The following is a 19973-nucleotide window of genomic DNA, read 5'->3' as shown; positions in this document are numbered from 1 at the left end:
ATTTCTTTTCTTCAATGCTGTCTAGTCTCTCCTCCTGGAATTCCTATATTTTTCCTCTATATTTAAAAAATTCTCTTTTGTCTTTTCCATTACTTTATAATTTCTTCAATTTACGAGTCACTACTTTTCTATTTTGCTGTTTTTAATGTCTTAATTAATTAATTTCAAAGAATAGTCTTTGAAAATTTATTAATATTCTGTTTTATTTTTTAAAAAATGACTGGCTTCATATTTTGGTAATGACAATTTTAATTAAAAATTTTTAAGATATTTATTTTATATCTTCATTCAATTATTTCTTCATCTAATGTTCTTGAGGATCTATTTCAGGTGTCTGTTACTTCTCTTGTGTTTGCTGCTGTTGGTTATTTTCTTTACATTGTCTCTAATATTGTATTAAAATTATGTACAGAGGTAAATAGAAACTTGAATTTTGGAGGATAATACAAGCATACCAATGTCATCATCTGCTGTGCAGTTAAATGCAAGATTTTTATTTTAAAGCACATCTTTATATTTGGTGTATGACTATTATAATTGAGCTAATCATAAAATTTCATGATTAATTTTGGTAGAAAAATATCTTACACAGCATAATAATGAACTATTATGGGATCTTGATATATACAGAAACTTGTGTGTCACGTAGCATGAGGATAGCTTTACAAGAGTCACACAATAATTATTTCCTATGAAAACAGGAAGGTTGCCAAAATATGGGAAATGTACAGTATCACTATAGCACTAGGTATTTCCCCCTTTTAAGATAATATAATCCTTGTTTAGAGAAATTAAGCTACTTACCCAAGTTCTCAAGGATAGATATGTACTCTGATTCCAGTTTGAGTTCAAAATCCATCGTAGGAATGTAATTAGTGTAATGTAACAGTCAGTCACAGCCTGACTGTTATTACACATCCTTTGGTTTTTATCTGGATACATGGTAGCCCAAATACAAGTAGAATTTTGTACCCCGAGTTATATCTTGGGGGTGGTCATATACCAGAGTTCTGTCTGGAGGAATAGAAATGGTATGGTATCATTGTCCCTTGATTGAGGGGTTAGAACTGATTCCAGGACCCTCACCTTCCTGCCAGATACCAAACTCCCCATGCTCAAGTCCCTTATATAAAATGGCACAGCACAATGGGATGATTATACATCTGCTGATATGGAGGGTCAAGCAAAGGAGAAACCCCAGTAAGATGGTAGGAGGAATGAAATCGCGTTTAGAACCATACCTGGAAAACACCTACTTCTACTTTATTGACTATGCCAAAACCTTTGACTGTGTGGACCACAACAAACTCTGAAAAATTCTGAAAGAGATGGGAATACTAGACGACCTGACCTGCCTCTTGAGAAATCTGTATGCAGGTCAAGAAGCCACAGTTAGAACTGGACATGGAGCAACAGACTGTTTCCAAATAGCGAAAAGAGTATGTCAAGGCTGTATATTGTCACCCTGCTTATTTAAATTATATGCAGAGTACATCATGAGAGACGCTGGGCTGAATGAAGCCCAAGCTGGGATCAACATTGCTGGGAGAAATATCAATAACCTCAGATATGCAGATGACACCACCCTTATGGCAGAAAGTGAAGAAGAACTAAAGAGCCTCTTGATGAAAGTGAAAGAGGAGAGTGAAAATGTTGGCTTCAAACTCAACATTCAGAAAACTAAGAACTTGGAATCTGGTCCCTTCACTTCATGGCAAAAAGATGAGGAAACAATGGAAACAGTGAGAGACTTTATTTTTGGGGCTCCAAAATTACTGCAGATGGTGACTGCAGCCATGAAATTAAAAGACACTTGCTCCTTGGAAGAAAAGTTATGACCAACATAGATAGCATATTAAAAAGCAGAGACATTACTTTGCCAACAAAGGTATGTCTAGTCAAAGCTATGGTTTTTCCAGTAGTCATGTATGGATGTGAGAGATGGACTATAAAGAAAGCTGAGTGCCAAAGAAGTGATGCTTTTGAACTGTGGTGTTGGAGAAGACTCTTGAGAGTCCCTTGGACTGCAAGGAGATCCAGCCAGTCTATCCTAAAGGAAATCAGTCCTGAATATTCATTGGAAGAACTGATGCTGAAGCTGAAATTCCAATACTTTGACCACCTGATGTGAAGAGCTGGCTCATTGGAAAAGACCCTGATACTGGGAAAGATTGAAGGTGGGAGGAGAAGGGGATAATAGAGGATGAGATAGTTGGATTGCGTCACCGATTCAATAGACATGAGTTTGAGTAAACTCCGGGAATTGGTGATGGACAGGGAGGCCTGGTGTGCTGCTGTCCATGGGGTTGCAAAGAGTCGGACACGACTGAGGGACTGAACTGAAAGGAACTGATGGAGGGTCAACTGTATGTGTGATTTTCAGATGTTGATTGTAAAGAAAAGAGTGTGTGGTTCATTTCCACTTTCTCCTTTGTTCTTGCTTGATCACTAATGGGCTTACAGAAGATCAAGTTTAAGGATGTTCCCATGTTAAAAAAAAAAAAGACAATTTTGCTGTGGCCATTGCTAGATTCATAATACAGTTAGTCCTTGAGCAATGCAGGGGTTAAGGGCACCCGCACCTACCATAGTCAGAAATCTGTGTCACTGCAGTAGGTAAATTACCCTTATTGAAGGTTTCATATCCACAAATTCAATCAGTCTAATTGTGTAGCATATATTTATTGGGGGGAAATTCCACATATATGTGGACTTCAGTAGTTCAAACGTGTTGTTCAACAGTCAGCTGTACGAAAAACCTAGTTTAAATCAACTTTTAAAATATAAATCACGTTGACTCAATATGTTCAAAAGTTTCAAAAGAAGATTCCTCTCCCCATTTTATTATACATTTATTTTCCTATACAGGAGTAACGTCACCACATTAGAAACAAGTAGGAAATTACGGAGAAAAAAGTCACCCATAAATTCACACCTTTTCTTTCACATTTTGTGAGTTTTCTAGCTATTTTAATAAACTTTATTTTTAACAAAAGACATATAAACAAAAGTACCAATAATAGAATATCTTTTTTGTTTTTTTCAATTTCCATGCTATGCTATATTTTTATATATTTCTACCTGGGACCAAAATTATCATTTTAAGTGAGTGTATGGCACTCTGTGGAGATGCTGCATTTATTTAACTGGACATTTTATATTGTTCCCAGTTATTTTCTTTGATAAATTTCATTTTCACCATGTACTGGAAGGGTCCGTTTTAGAATGTTACCTCTGGGTCTCACTTTCCTTCTCTTTAAAAGAAGATAATGATGGTACTTATTTTTAAAATCCTAGAGAAAATTAAATTCACACTTGCTCCTTAGGTGTACAGAGCAGTTCCTGGCACATGGTAAATGCAAAGAATAAAACGTTTCAAAATTGTATATTTTAATCGCTTGAGTTGATTGAAAAAGATAGACTTGATGAAGTGAAAGCAGAAACTAACTCTATTCCTTCTCTCTTTCTCCCTCAAAACCTGTTCTTTTTCTCTTTCTTAGAGGGAAAGTTCATGATTTTACTGTCTCTCATTAGTAATAAACTAAAAGACCTCTGTTTTGATGATAAAAAATCTAGTCTAGTCTCATAATTATTCCATCATTGCAATACAGTCTAGAGTAAAACTTAAAACTTTGAACTCATGCACAATTTAAATCTTCTCTCCAGCTAATTCTCATAGCTGATCCAGGCTGGGAATCCTGATGTGGGAGAGGAAGATGTATTACTTGCTTCATTATAGCACCATGCTCTCTCCCCTTTTACTTTCTTATAAAAGTTGCTAAGTAATAAGAAATTTTGAAAATTTCCTCATTTTATTTTTTTCTCCCAGATAAATATCACAGCTTTTTTAGGGGTTTAAGACAAGTTTTGCCTGGCAAGAAATGATTAGCAATTTTTTTTTTTTGGTGAGAATTAACTGATATGGATGTCATTCAGCTTTCTTAGAGAATTCTTAACGATCTATTCATTGAAAGCCTGGCCAGTATGAAAAATCCCTGGAGTCACAAAATGAGAAAAATTAAAAAGAAAATAAACAAAAAAAAAAACCCTGATGATCTGAGGTGGGTCCATTCAGCTGAGCAAAAGTTTTAAACTGTTGGGTTTCTCTTATTTGCCCTAAGTTCAGCTCAGTCGCTCAGTCGTGTCTGACTCTTGGAGACCCTGTGGACTGCAGCGCTCAGCCTTCTTCACAGTCCAACTCTCACATCCATACATGACCACAGGAAAAACCATAGCCTTGACTAGACAGACCTTAGTCAGCAAAGTAATGTCTCTGCTTTTGAATATGCTATCTAGGTTGATCATAACTTTTCTTCCAAGGAGTAAGCATCTTTTAATTTCATGGCTGCAACCACCATCTGCAGTGATTTTGGAGCACCCCAAAATAAAGTCTGACACTGTTTTGACTGTTTCCCCATCTATTTCCCATGAAGTGATGGGACTGGATGCCATGATCTTTGTTTTCTGAATGTTGAGCTTTAAGCCAACTTTTTCACTCTCCTCTTTCACTTTCATCAAGAGGCTTTTTAGTTCCTCTTCACTTTCTGCCATAAGGGTGGTGTCATCTGCATATCTGAGGTTATTGATATTCCTTCTGGCAATCTTGATTCCAGCTTGTGTTTCTTCCAGTCCAGAGTTTCTTATGATGTACTCTGCATATAAGTTAAATAAGCGGGGTGACAATATACAGCCTTGACATACTCCTTTTCCTATTTGGAACCAGTCTGTTGTTCCATGTCCAGTTCTAACTGTTGCTTCCTGACCTGCATACAGACTTCTCAAGAGGCAGGTTAGGTGGTCTGGTATTCCCATCTCTTTCAGAATTTCCCACAATTTGTGGTGATCCACACAGTCAAAGGCTTTGGCATAGTCAATAAAGCAGAAATAGATGTTTTTCTGGAACTATCCTGTTCCAAATAATATTGTACTAACAGTTATTTGTCTTAGTGTACCAACCAACAATAAAATGTTACAGAAAAACTATTGTTAGTAATGTTGATTTTACTGATTTATGATTTTATTTCCACTTTGTATTTCATGACAATATCCATTTCTTTTGAATTACTATGTCCTATTTCAAAGGCATCTTTTATCATGGAAAACACATCAAGAAGTCTAAGGTATCTGGCACTCATAACAGGAATTGGTTTCGAAGCCAGTATCTTTTTATCAATACTGGAAAATAAATTTGTGTCCCTGTAACCACTCCATATGCAATCTGAAAAATGACATAACCAGTGATGGGAAGAGGAGATGTACTTATGAGAGCTAAGCATTTGAAATATAAATATTATTTAAGAGGCCTCACAAGTAAGGTTAACATTTCTAAAGCTCCTGGAGCAATTAGTCTAACAAACCACTGGACTGATGAAAACCTGAAATAGTACACATTTCAAAATTTTGTGAACTTCTGTATCTCACAAATGATGAATGGAAGCCATAACAAGGGTTTTAAAGTAGAAATTTTTGGCAACGGTGGTTTATGTGGCAGATTAAAATTTTTATTTTAACCATTATAATCAACATGATATTTTAAGGACCAAACAGCACAATGTGTCAAAACCTTTCACAAACTATGAGCTTCTACCTGTGAAAAGTGTAACAGTTTCTGCTCAGTCATTTCCAGCTCTACAACACCATGGACTGTAGCCCATCAAACCCCTCTGTTCATGGGATTCTCCAGACAAGAATAATAGAATCAGTTGCCATTCCCTTCTCCAGGGTAACTTCCTGACCCAGGGATTGAACCCTGGTCATCCTATATTTCAGGCAGATTCTTTATAGTCTGAGCCACCAGGGAAGCCCAAGATTCTACCTAAACAGTGTTAATTACAATTAACACTTTTTGTAACATTTTGCTGATAAGCACAAAAGCACAAGACAGAAATAATCTTTTAAACCATTCATTTCATTTAAAATGATCCAAAAATGTTAGTTCACAGGAATATATTACCTAGTAATATTTTATATATGTATGCATTAGTACAACTTATGAAAAGGAATCCTAAAGGAAATTAATCCTGAATATTCATTGGAAGGACTGATGCTGAAGCTTCAATACTTTGGCCACCTGATGAGAAGAGCTGACTCATTAGAAAAGACCTTAATCCTGGGAAATATTGAAGGCAGGGGGGGAGAAGGGGACGACAGAGGATGAGATGGTTGGATGGCATCACTGACTCAATGGACATGAGGTTGACCAAGCCCCAGGAGATGGTGAAGGACAGGGAAGCCTGGCAAACTGCAGTCCATGGGGTTGCAAAGAGTAGGACATGACTGAGGGACTGAAAACATGAAAAGCAAAGTCAAATTATTTTCTAAGATTTTGTCACACATCAGAAGGTATTGTTGATTTTTAGCTTTTTCTAATGAAAGTAATTTTCTTATAGAAGTGTTTTAATGAAATTTATTCAGTAAACAAACCATATACAACATCAGTTACCTAAAATATGAAACATCTTATTAATTCTTTAGGTATGTTTATTACAAATATTGGATAACATTAAAATAGTAAAACAAAATTATCCATATTCCTAGTACCTAAAAACTGTTCATATTTTGGTATGTTTCCTCCCAGTGTTGTGTATGTGTACATGCGTTCAATATGCTTGGGATCATATTATATTTAGTTTGGTGTACAGGTATTTTTCTCCCATTTGGCACAAACTTGGACCTTCTTCCAGGCTATTACTAACTTTCATAAATGTCATTTTTAACCTGGCTATAGTAATAGTTAACTGAATGCATGTACCCAAATTTACACATTAGACGTTTTTAAAACTTAAAAAAAAAACTCTCTGCATAAAATGTATCTTATATTTAGGGTAATTTCCTTAGGATAGATTTTGAAAAACAAACTCATCACTGTCTTAAAAAGAATCTTAGCAGACATCAAGAAATGTCATCAAGAAAAGACAAAAATTCTCAGTAGCTTAATTGTTTCTCATTTACAGCAACTTCTTAGAATAACATGAGAGTAGGTAAAATCCTTCAATAGTTTTCTGTGAATACATTTTATTTTTGTCTTTTCAAAGTAAACAGCAGTATCAAAGGGGCCTTGCCCTTTTCAAATGAAGGCAAAATTTACTTTAGAAGAAAAAATTGGGGATAAAGAAAGGGATGTATTTATGTTGCTGATGTCAAGATCCTGTCTAGATCTTGTCCTTCCTATCTAGATTCCCTTTTACTTTCCCTGGATTTGGAGTCAAGGGCTGTCATCACTGAAAGCATGTCTAGTTTAGGGAGAAGAGTCTAGTTGTGTGGTTAGGGTTTCAATAGCTGCCTTGTGATTTTTATTCTCTAGATCAAAGGAACTTAAATTATTGAAAAACCATAAGAGAAAAGGAGGCCATTTTGAACATTTAAATTATGATGAAATTTACTAATATTTTACTCTGTGACTCTACTAATTGAAGCTGAAATCTATAAAAAATAAATTAAAAACTTTAAAAAGCAATATGCAGAATTTAGATGCTTCCTTTACACTTAAAGACAGTATAACATAATGGAAAGTTGAAAAGGAGTAATGTCTTAAATTTTCCACATAAACTCTTTTACTTAGAGCCACTTAAACTCTCTATTTAATTTCATGCCAAATAGAAACAATAACACCCATTTGAGCCTTACTAATGTTATAATTTTGTTAAATCAAATAAGATAATGTGTAAGGACATACTTCATTACAGGGATACATATAATTATTACCATCATATTCTATTCAAATATTCTTTTAAATATGTAAAGCTTTAAAAGCAGATGGCATCACCCAATGTCAATGCACAGATGCAAACAGAGTGGATTGAGATTTTTAATTTAAGCAGAGCTAGGTTTTTGGTGTGGTGTGAGGGAAAAAAAAGAGCATGAAGAGAGTTAAGGAGAAATGCAAGGCAATATTATGATGATGTACAACAGACCACAGAAAGGAGGATAAAAATATAGATTAAGGTTAAGGGCACAGGAGAGACAGAGAGGACAGAGATCCCAGTGGCATGTAAGAACTGTTGAAGTGGAGATACTGAAGGGAGGGAGTTCATGAGAGAAGGTTGAAGAGTAATGCAACTGAACTGAGACTGTGGAAAGGTATTAGCAATGACAAGGCCTAGTGTATGAACACAGGTGTAAATAGCTCATAGGGTGAAAGATAAGATTATTGGCAGAGCGAGAGCTTGAAAATGGAAGGCGAGAGAGATCATCCATGTGGATACTGAAAGCACAATAACTACCACAGCAGTCGTGTTCAGCTCTTTGGGACCCTCTGAACTGTATCCTGCCTGGGTGCCCATGAGATTCTCCAGGCAAGAATACTGGAGCAGGAAGCCATTCTCTTCTCCATGGGATCTTTACGACCTAGGGAGCAAACCTGCATCTCCTGAATTTCAGGTGGATTCTTTACCAGCTGAGCCACCAGGGAAGCCCAGCAACAGAGGTAATTAAAATAAATCACAGTGATACCAGAGTGGTCAGACTAGCAGTGCCAACCTAACTTAAGTACTTGTTAGAAATGCAAATTGTAAAGTCACATCCAGACCTATTGGGACTTCCTAGGTAGTGCGAGTGGTAAAGAAACAGCCTGCCGTTGCAGGAGAGGCAATAGACCTGTTGGATCCCTGGGTGGGGAAGATTCCCTGGAGGAGGGCAGGGCAACCTATTCCAGTATTCTTGCCTAGAGAATCCCACGGACAGAGTGAGTAACCTAGTGGGCTACAGTCCACAGGGTCCTAAAGAGTCAGACAGGACTGAAGTGACTTAGCGCAGGCATATCCAGATCTATTAAACCAAGAAACCAGTGGATGGTGCTTCAGGTGCTGTAGGATGAAGTCTGAGAACTTATAGGGGTGGCACGGAAAATGGAAGAGTTAACTGCTTGCAAATGAAGATTTCAAATAGGTAGCATTTAAACTACACCAGAAGTTATTGCAAGGTTAAGCAGAGAGGGCTTAAAATTAAAGAGAGCAGCATTTGTAAAGAAAAGCTTGACTCATGAAAAGACTTCAGGTAAGATCAGATAAAATCATGTAAAAGTGAAAAATATTAGCTGCTAATATTAGAAAATCAAGCCCTGCTAAGAAGGCATTGGTTCTTTAAGAAGCCTGATAAAACATGACAAACTTCCTCCTATTCATCTACTTTTTCGTTCATTGGTCTTAGGCTCAGTAGAGAGTGAAAGCTGGGACAGTAACCGTGACTGCCTTGGCATACCGGCATTTTACACATATTTCCAACATCTTTATGGCACACCGAAGAAATCGCTTCCAACAGCTACCTAAGGCGAAGCCCGCAACCCTCCCAGTCCGTGACGTCACGGAACGTCCACCAAGAGTGTGTTCCACCAACATCCGGGCGCCAAGGGGAGGGTCTGCGCGCCCTCAACGTCACTACCGGGCGCCGGGCGCGCTCTGTGGCGGCAGATTCAAACGTTCCGGCCGGGGTCTCGGGGCCTGTGGGAACGTCTGAGTCGGGGTTCTTGGTGTACTCGCTGGCGTGAGCTTCAGTGCGGCGCAAGGAGGACCCGGGAAGCTGAGGCGGCTGCTGCCAAAACCCGAGGGTGAGAATGGCGCTCTCCACCACGGTCTCGCAGAGGAAGATGATAAGGCGCAAGGCTCCTCTCGGCTTTCTAAAGCGCGTTTTCAAACGACAGAAGCCTCACCTTCGTTTGAAGACGAGTAGCGACCTACTGGTGAGATTTTGTCCCTTCATAGACTGGCAGTGGGGCGGGGACAGATCGAGGAAACAACCCCCCCAGCCTGTATTTCGCCGCCCCTCCAGCCAGTCTGCTAAAGCTCCAATAAATACTTTGACCACCCGATGCGAAGAGTCCACTCATTGGTAAAGACTCTGATGCTGGGAAAGACCGAGGGCAAGAGGAGAAGAGGGCAATAGAGGATGAGATGGTTGGCTGGCATCACTGACTCAATAGACATGAGCTGGAGCAAACTCAGGGAGAATAAGGAAGGACAGGGAAGCCTGGTGTGCTGCACTTTATGGGGTCGAACATGACTTAGCGACTGAATAGTAACAGCCCAATCAAGTTCTTTTGAGGCCCACGTTTGAGGCATTCGCAGCAAAACCTGGGCCTGTTAGTATTCCCGACGCTGAGTTGTTTTGGGGCCCGCTGAAATGTAGATATCCTGGCCTTTTTTTTTTTTTTTTTTTAACGGGAGCCTTTTAGCCTCATCAGTTTAAGGAATAAACTAACTGCTTTTAGTTTTTAAATATCACTCTTCAGGAGCACAGTCTGGTACTTACACTGTGCTTAGTGAAATTTGTGAAGGTTCGAAGATAGAGTTTTTTAAAAATAGATTTTGAAATTCAGGGTGGGTTACTTTCATTTAACTACTGTAAAAGGCATGCTTTTCAAAAGTGCGTTTCTACTGGTCTTCTTTCCTTCGCCTTCTCTTTACGTTATTAAATACATTATTAAATACATTGCTGTTTCTTCTGCTTCAGCTTACTTACTAAAGAACACTGATCCAAAAGTTTGTAAGTAGTATGCTCCCAAGTGTGAATTCGTTTTCCTAGACAGGGAGAACACCTGTTAGTTTAGTTTTCAAGTCAACCGTTAAAATTTTACCTGACTCATAGTAACTACTGCATAATGCTCACCTAAGAAAAAAGGCTCACATTCAACCCACTCTTAATATTTCTGTTTTGAAATAAATTGAGGGCTTTTATGTTGAATGCCTGGAATATATTATCCCGCTAACAAAATGAACACTTTTCCCTGGGTTTGCACCGTAGGCGGCACCTCCTGTGGTTTGTTATAAGAGCTGTTGGAGTAAAGGAACCACTACAGGTGGGCACCTAATTTCCAGGAGATCAAGGATGAAGAATTGTGAATAATAGGGATATATGACATGAAGAGTGTCTTCGGAATGCACTCATCTGTTCCTAAGCTACACTGTTTTTTTTTTTTTTTTGTCTCCCTCACCTCCCCATCTCTTTTCTCTGTAGCCTCTGCTAGTTCTCTACTGCCTCCCGTAATTTTAGGATTTCTATTTTTGCTAGACTACTTAAATTTTTTTTTCATATAAAAGTGGCCTTTCTAATATCTCCTGTCCTTTTCGGTTCCTTTCTTAGACTCTATATGAAGAGACAATACATAACTGTTTTATTACCTTCTTTTGCCGAAGGTAGTGATTAAGGTGGCACAAGTGAGCTGTATCAAAGTGAAATTGATTTTCAAAAGAATTTTAAGTAATTAATTGTGAAGTTTTCACTGGTGTTGGGGTTCTAAATGGAGGGGAAGGAGATTACAAGTTGGTGCAAATTTTTGGCCAGAAATTTCTCAAGTAGTCAGATTCCTCCCACATTCACACTTGCCTGCCCCACAGTGACCCATGGACAGGTGGGCTTTGTTGTGGAGTCGGAGGTGAAATTCTGAGCATTTGCAGTGGTAGGGGAAAGGAAGTTCTTTTGGCCACTGTCTATCCCTAGATTGTATGCTTATCTTTGGCTTTCATTATTTCTCCTTCACAGTCTTATATATGTCATGCATCACTCTGGTTTCTTTACTTTTGGTTTTCTGCTTACCATTGGCACTTAATAATCTTACCCAGCAGGTGTCCCACATCATCCATAAACTTCTCTATGATTGAAGCAGTCTGTTTTTATTTCTTTTTTTCTAAATTTTGATAGCCATAAGAGTTTACATCATACAGTTTAGCTTTTGGGACCCTGACAGTGTTCTCTTAAGAGTTTTGTGTGTCAGTGTTGTCTCCCAGTGTGGTACACAGCTTCTTGAGGAGAAGGAACCATGCGTATCTCCCTTTGTGTCTCCCATTGTCTTTAACACAAAACTAATCTACTTCTCTGCTGTCTTTGCATAAGATGTTTCTTGTGCGTGAAGATGTCCTCATTCCACTCTGCTTGGCAAACACCAGTTCTTTCAAAATTGAGTTCAAATGTCTCTTACTCAGTGAAGTCTTCCTTCATCATCTTAGAAACGATCTATCTTATCTTCCATTATCATCCACTGTCACACATGTGTCTTTAGTTTCTTTCGGGTTTTGTTCTCCCATCTGACTGGGAACTTTGACAAAATTGGGAACTTTTTGTATTCCTTGTGTTTATTCCTTGAACATTCTGAGTGTACAGTTTGAGAGGGATGTAACTATATGTGGATTGATATTTCTAACATTTTATTCATAACTTCCTTGTGTTATGTTATAGTTCTCCTGCACTGGCTTTTTGTTGTTGTTTTATTTTATACCTTACTGGATTGTATGTCACCGGGCCAGTACTGGGGAGCATATGTTAATCTCAGATTGTTCAGCTTTCTTGTGGCTGAGTTAGTTTTTAGATTTATCGCTAAGGGATACTGTGCAAATATCTGAGTACTTATGGTTTATGTAAAACTCAAAAGTGCTATTAGAAGGTGGGGAGGAAGTCATGCTGGCCCAGTCTTTGTGGATATTTCTTTGTAAATTATCTTTTGGCTTACCTCTCAAGGAAGCTAATTTTTAAATTTTCCCAAAGTAAGTTATTAATGGAATGGCTTACCTTTCCTAAGGTTGAATGTCTACCTGAAACCTTAAAATTTGCTTTTTTCTGACCATTTTAATTTAAACCTTAGTGCACTTGAGTGGCACCAGTTAACTGTTTTATGACAGAGAAATAGGTTGTTTAAAAAAAAAAAAATTCTGATGTTAAAAAGTAGTGTTAATTCAGTGTCTATGTTTCATGCCCATGAAGAGTAAAGAACTCAAGTCTCAAAACAGAATGTGGTTTATTTGGGATTGCCTAAAAATTTTTTTTTGCTTAATTTGGGGAGATATGGATGGACTTTTTGCTCATGCAATGACAATTATTGACTACTTAACTACATATTGGGCCACAGGCTAAAGTTCACTGGGATACAATGTCTGGGAAGGTAGACATGGTTTTGCCCTTACATTGAACAAGAGAGGTGAGAAATTGCTGCCTACTGTATGTGTATGTACAGTTATAAGAAGTTCGGGGTACCATAGATCCATATAACCTTATATATTAGGAGGGCTTGGCCTTTCAGTATAAACCAGTAGCATGGCAGTAGGCAAAATTGTATTTGAATACTGAAAGAAATTCAGAAGGCCTAGCATAGAACTAGAAGCTGGAAAAGGTGAGATGGAATTATAAAAACCTAGTCAAATGGGGTTTAGTATTAAGGAATTTGGAGTTTATCCTGAGGGTATCTGGAAGCTATTTAGGTTTAGAAGTAGAGAATGAAGATTAATGGAGGAAGTTGTGCCATATTATGGAATGTTTTTGTTGCAAAAGGAAATGGTATATTATAGGAAGTTTAAACATATTTTGAATGACAAGGTATAGTGTAAAGAATCAATTGGGTGATTTACCTCAGAGTTCTCATGAAAGTTAAAGAAGTCCAAAAGAATATCTCCTTCCAAAGGTTCTCTATCATGTTCAGTTTAAATCCCCTACTACCCTACTTTCCCCAGTTATCACTAAAACATTCCTAAACATCAACAATCCACTAAAGATTTCTGCTGTATAATAATAATAAGTAATAATTTAAAGGACCACATTACCCAGTTATTTAGCATTTAGTGAATTGTGGGGGAAGAGTTAGGTGTTGTGTATTAATTGCTCTCACTGCAAAGAATGTGTAAAAGTGAAAGAAAGTGTTAGTTGCGAATTTTGTCTGACTCTTTGCGATGCCATGGACCATAGCCTGTGAGGCTCCTCTGTTTGTGGAATTCTCCAGGCAAGAATATTGGCATGGGCTGCCATTCCCTTCTCCAGGGGATCTTCCCAACCCAGAAATCGAATCCAGGTCTCCTTCATTGTAGCTGGATTCTTTACCATCTGAGTTACCAGGGAAGCCCAAAGAATGTGTACCATTAAGTAAATGACCAAAGAAGTTATATGTTAAAGATACTGTTTAATAATTGAACCTGAATTGGTAGTGCCTTCAGGCACCTGGCAGAAACAAAGGATGGAGTATTACCAATAACTTAAATACAAAAGCACTAGACTCAGTACTAGTGGAGAATTGAAATAGGGCAGCAACTCACTTTAGTCTTGCTTTTTTTTGAGTTGAGAGTTATATTTTATTTGGTGGGAATTTTTAGGGTACATTCTCACTTACTTGGGTTTTGTGCTCTACTTTAACTGTTTTCAAGGCATATGCGTATAGAATGAGTAGCACTTTTTGATTGACTAGTGAACTATAAGTAATATATTTAGCAAAATTTACATATTCAAATAGTGAGGTTAAATAAAGATACAGTAGTATATATGCATATCTTATGGTACATATATATATTTTACCTATATGTAGAAGTTGTTTCTGTAAGAATATGCAAGAAACTGGCAATCAGAGTTGACTGTGGAATGATGTTGAAGAGAGGTTTACTTTTGTCAGTTTATCTTTATAGATTTTTTGCTTTATATGTTAATTTTGAGATAACTGTAGGTTCACAAGAAGTGGCAAAAATAGTACAGAATTCCCATTCGTTTTCTGCAGCTTCCTGTAATGCTAATATAACTCCAGTTCTTTGTGCAGTTTTGAATTTTGTATTCCCTGCTTTTTTATCTAGTTTAAGGCTATTTTAAAAGAAATTTTAAAATTATTAATAGTAGCTATGATTATTCTCATGTTGTTGTATGACAAGTAACTTGACCTTTGTATCTACTCTTTTCAATTAAACTTAAAATTTCAATTATTAAGTTGTTTTTGATTAGACATTTTAAATAAAATATCTTAAAAAATTTTATACCTTGGATTGTAGAATGAGAGATGATTAGCCTTAAATACAGTAGTTGGTATGTTTTTCTTAGGGGAGATTTTAAATTACATTGGAAACTTAACTAGTTGGAATGGAAAACAGAAATATTTGTTCTTATTAGAGTCCTACCTAAGTTTTGATATAATGATCCTTTAGAGTAATACTATTGTCTATGGCCTTTGGTCAGCTTTACACATCCTTGTTTCATATATTGTAGTAACTAAGTCTCTTTTTTATGAAATTTTAAGATGGACCTATATTAAACTGTATTCTATGCTACCGTAAATAAAAGTTAAGTGATTGAATCACAGTAGTAAATAGTGCAGCATTAAAAAATTCGGGATCTTCTTTTTAAAAGTCATTATTTCAAAATATCAATGTTTGAGTTTAAAAATTGTTTTGAATTTTCTCTTTTATAGGTGCATCTGAACTGTTTACTCTTTGTTCATCGATTAGCAGAAGAGTCACGGATAAATGCTTGTGGGAGTAAGTGTGGAATCATTAAAAAGGAGCATGTACTGGCTGCAGCAAAGGTAAGATCTGAAATTCTTTTCTTGAGCACAGTTACCTTAAAACACCTAGTTTGTCACCTCTGCCTGATTTAGATTCCTTATTCAGTTTCCTTGACTGAGTTGATGCTTACCTTTTCATGAGTTTTAATTACAGAGTTAGATTTTCTTTATTATGTATAGTATGGATTTCTGATGGAAAGATTCATGGCCATTGCTTTATTGCTTTAGAAGAAAATGAATGTTTGAATGCTAATCTGTGTGATCTGTAGTAGCATTATTACCTTAAAATTTATGAAAACTTTTCTTCTTGACCATTTTAAGTTTACCTAATTATTTTTCTAAATTTGTTTTGAGTTGAGTGACTTCTAAATCAAATTGCTTACATAAGCAGAGAAGATTGCTTGTTAGTGATACTTCTATATAATGTAAGAGTGTGATAACTTAAGGCAGAGTTTTTTTTCCATATATGTTCCCAAGATTATTTTCACTTGAATATTCCCAAGATTGTTTCCATTTGATGTTAATAGATGCCGCAACAGCAAAGGCTTCTGGGGTCAGATAAGTTTATATAACCTAACATACTATACCTCCCTGAATAGTTACAATGTTATGTATAGAGAGCTCATTTCTGTGAGAATATGCAAGAAACTGGCACATGGATCCCTGGGGGATGATGTGAAAGACTTATTTTTTGTAGTTTACCTCTTTATAAGCATTTTTTATTTAACATTTAAATATTTTGAACTAATTATAGACCCATGAAAGGTACAAAAATACTATACTATTCCACTGTACCTTTTGTCCAGCTTCCCACAATGTAAACATTTTTATATAACTATAGTTATGTAAAGTTATGAGAAGTTATCTTATATAAAAGTTACATATTTAGTTACCAACAGTTATAAGAAATACACCAGTAATTTGTTGAACTCTGTTTAACTTACCTTTTTGTAAATTTGGGTGTATAATGTACTTAGAATTTTGTAAATGAATTTGAGTATGTAGTATTTTATTTTGCAGTCCACATATTAATATCTTGTAGAACAGAGAAGTACTGGCCTAAGGTATAAATCTATTTGATGACTTACATGAGAGTCTAGAAATGGCATGCCCTGGCATTTTTTAAGGGGCTTTAAATTCTCTTACAGTTATAAACATTTCAACTAGTTTCTGCCCTGTTAAAGTCAATATAAGTGTTTTCTGCAGGTAAAGCAAGGCTTAAGAACATGAGGAGTCTATGTGTGTATCTTAAATTTAGGATTGGTTTGCTTTTATTAGTGAATTATAAGTAGGCTTACCTAAAAGAAGGTAAGTTCTTTAAAATAATTTTTTTGTATATATATATTCTGGTCTCTAATGTTGTTTGTCCTTTACAACTTAAGACTTCATTTTGTTTACTTTTTCTTCTGGGCTTCGTATTGTGAAAATTATCTACGTAACAAGCTTTTCAGCTTGAGATGACTGGCCTTAGTCTCTGATATAATTCCACCCTAAACAGAGGAAATTTGGTGTTTGGATGAATTTGTATTGCTTTATGGTTGTTACATTCCTGGTTTTAATAGGATTTCTTAATTCCCTGAATTACTAAATTTTCTATAAATCTCAAGTTGGGAGCCATTAATCTGGACACTTTTGGCACAACTGAAGAAATTAACATCTAGAAGTGACTATTATAAAACTAGATTTTGAGAATCTAGGCATGTTTCACATTCTCTGAGAGAATTAGACTATTTTAGAGAAGTCTAAGACAATTTGTAAGTCAAAAGATTCCCTAATCACATTCCAGATTGGCTTTTTATGGATTCAGAGACTTGCATATTATACACATAGGACTTTTAAACTTTTTGTTGAGTAATTGTGCTTTATTTGCCCTAGAAATAATGTAAATCTTCATTTTTTCCCCCTCACAGGTGATTCTAAAGAAGAGCAGAGGTTAGAAGTCAAAGAACACATATTTGAAAATTGTATGATGTATATTTTAGGTGGTAACATCAAAGTAGTTAACATTGTGTATTAAAATATTGACTAGTTGAAGGATGTGTGTATTTGTATTTTTTTTGCTGGTATTGAAATATCTCAAACACATAGAACTATATAATCTTTGTTTTTGAGGAATTATTTCAAGTTCATCCTACTTCCCTTTTGTTGGTATTGCAAATGTTTTACATATCAAAAATGAAATCTTAGTGTATGAAGTAGCTTGAAGAGATGTATTTCTTAGAATTAAGTTTTTAAGTATTTAGATGTACTCACTGTTAATTAGGGAATCAATTTAATCTCTGAAGGAAGACAGTGTACAGTCAAATCTAGATATATTTTAGGTATTTTAACTGTTTAATACCTTTGCATAAGCAATGCATTCTGCTTTTATATTAGGCCAATAGTATACTGAAATAATTTCTTGACTGTAAACATCAGCAGAGTGTTTTCAAAACCTGTTTGTCTTCAAAACCAAAAATAAAAAATTACAGAGGAAACGGACTGATTTTTTTCAAATCACACGGATTTAATAGATGGGTGTCTGTTCCCCCCAAGAAATCTTTTAGAAGTTTATTGCATATCATCTAATAGTTGTGTTTCTATATTTTGTTTTCAGATAATTATACATTGCAACTTGAAGTTGCAAAAGTAGTACAGAGAAGTCCCCTTGTACTCCATACCCAGTTTTATCAACAATGTAAATAATTAAGAGTACAGTATCAAAACCAGGAATTTGACTTGGTACAGTATATGTATAATTTTGTACCATTTTAGCACATTTACAGATTTATGAAATCACCACTGCTGTCAAGATATAGAACTATTTCATCACCGCAAAGTTCTCCATCATGCTTTTCTTCTATAAATTACACTCAGCTCCCCACAACCACTGCACATACAACCCCCCTCATACCCCTACCATCTCTAAGTCCTGGCAACCACTAATCTGTTCTCCATCTCTATGTTTTTGCCATTGTGATGGAATCATACAGGTTTTGACTTTGGGGAATTTGGTTTTTTCAGTTGTCTTAACTTTCTTGATCCTCCAAGTTGTTGCGTATAGCAGTTTGTTCCTTTTTTATTACTGAGACATCCTATTCCTGGTATTTATGTACCACAGTTTGTATAGCTATTTACTCATTAGGAATATTTTGGTTATTTCTAGTTTTTTTTTTGGTTATCATAAATAAAGCTGTTATGAACAATTGTGTACCAGCTTTTATGGAATTTTAATTTCACTGGGATAAATGCCCAAGAGTATGATTGCTTCTGGGTTGAGTGGTAAGTATATGTTTCAGTTCAGTTCAGTCAGTCAGTTGTGTCTGATTCTTTGCAACCCAGTGGTCACACCAGGCCTCCCTATCCATCACCAACTCCCGGAGCCTGCTCACACTCATGTCCATTGACTTGGTGATGCCATCCAAATATCGCATCCTCTGTCATCCCCATCTCCTCCTGCCTTCAATCTTTCCCAGCATCAGAGTCTTTTCAAATGAGTCAGTTCTTCACAAATATTGGAGTTGCAGCTTCAGCATCAGTCCTTCCAATGAATATTTAGGACTGATTTCCTTTAGGATTGACTGGTTTGATCTCCTTGCAGACCAAGGGACTCTCAAAAGTCTTCTGCAACACCACAGTTCAAAAGCATCAATTCTTTGGTGCTCAGCTTTCTTTATAGTCCAACTCTCATATCCATACATGACTACTGGAAAAACCATAACAGACTAGACGGACCTTTGTTGACAAAGTAATGTCTCTGCTTTTTAATATGCTGTCTCGATTGGTCATTACTTTTCTTCCAAGGAGAAGGGTCTTAATTTCATGGCTGCAGTCACCATCTGCAGTGATTTTGGAGCCCAAGAAAATAAAGTTTGTCACTGTTTCCATTGTTTCCCTCTCTATATGCCATGAAGTGATGGACCAGATGCCAAGATCTTAGTTTTCTGAATGTTGAGTTTGAAGCCAACTTTTTCACTCTCCTCTTTCACTTTCATCAAGAGGCTCTTCAGTTCCTGTTAACTTTCTGCCATAAGGGTGGTGTCATCTGTTATCTGAGGTTATTGATATTTCTCCCAGCAATCTTGATTCCAGCTTGTGCTTCATCCAGCCTGGCATTTCACATCATGTATGCTTCATATAAGTTAAATAAACAGGGTGACAACATACAGCCTTGATGTACTCATTTCCCAATTTGGAACCAGTCTGTTGTCCCATGTCCGGTTCTAACTGTTCTTGATCTGCGTATAGATTTCTCAGGAGGCAGGTAAGGCAGTCTGGTATTCTCATCTCTCAAAGAATTTTCCACAGTTTGTTGTGATCTACACAGTCAAAGGCCTCGGTGTAATAAATAAAGCAGAAGTAGATGTTTTTATGGAATTCTCTTGCTTTTTCTACAGTAAATGTTTTTAAAAAAGAAATGGCCAAATTATTCTCCAGAGTGGCTGTACCATTTTGTATTCCCACTAGCAGGTTGTGAGGTGGTAATGTTTTCCTTATCCTCATGAACACTTGATAGTTATTTTTTACTTTAGCTGTTCTGATAGGAATGTTTCATCATGATTTTTTTCCCTTTAATCATGCTTTTTAATTTACATTTCCCTAATAGCTAATGATGTTGCACATATTTTCATGTTTGTTGTTCATATTTTGTCTTTGGCAAACTGTTACTTCATATCTGTTGCCATTTTCTTATTGGATTGTTTGTTTTTCTAATGTTAAATTTTGAGAATTCTTTAGGCATAGGTCTTTGGTCACATAT

General features: G+C 36.4%; 1 protein-coding gene across 1 annotated transcript; it reads left to right on the top strand.

Moving 5' to 3' along the window:
• Positions 9353 to 17693, top strand: CENPW (centromere protein W). The gene is made up of 3 exons (XM_005684480.2): positions 9353 to 9676; positions 15143 to 15256; positions 17146 to 17693. The coding sequence occupies exons 1-3, from the start codon at positions 9551 to 9553 to the stop codon at positions 17170 to 17172; spliced, it is 267 nt and encodes an 88-aa protein (XP_005684537.1). The 5' UTR covers positions 9353 to 9550; the 3' UTR covers positions 17173 to 17693.

This window comes from Capra hircus, chromosome 9, assembly GCF_001704415.2.
Source record: "Capra hircus breed San Clemente chromosome 9, ASM170441v1, whole genome shotgun sequence".
NCBI lineage: Eukaryota > Metazoa > Chordata > Mammalia > Artiodactyla > Bovidae > Capra > Capra hircus.
Note: the sequence above shows the minus strand (reverse complement) of the source record. Positions and strands in the feature narration are given on the sequence as shown.

What these genes read in the sequence shown, in the direction of transcription:
- CENPW (XM_005684480.2), top strand. Translation starts at nt 9,551, where the DNA reads ATGGCGCTCTCCACCACGGTCTCGCAGAGGAAGATGATAAGGCGCAAG. An exon ending in AGACGAGTAGCGACCTACTG is followed by an intron (nt 9,677 to 15,142) that starts GTGAGATTTTGT and finishes TCTCTTTTATAG; the next exon opens with GTGCATCTGAACTGTTTACT. An exon ending in ATGTACTGGCTGCAGCAAAG is followed by an intron (nt 15,257 to 17,145) that starts GTAAGATCTGAA and finishes TCCCCCTCACAG; the next exon opens with GTGATTCTAAAGAAGAGCAG.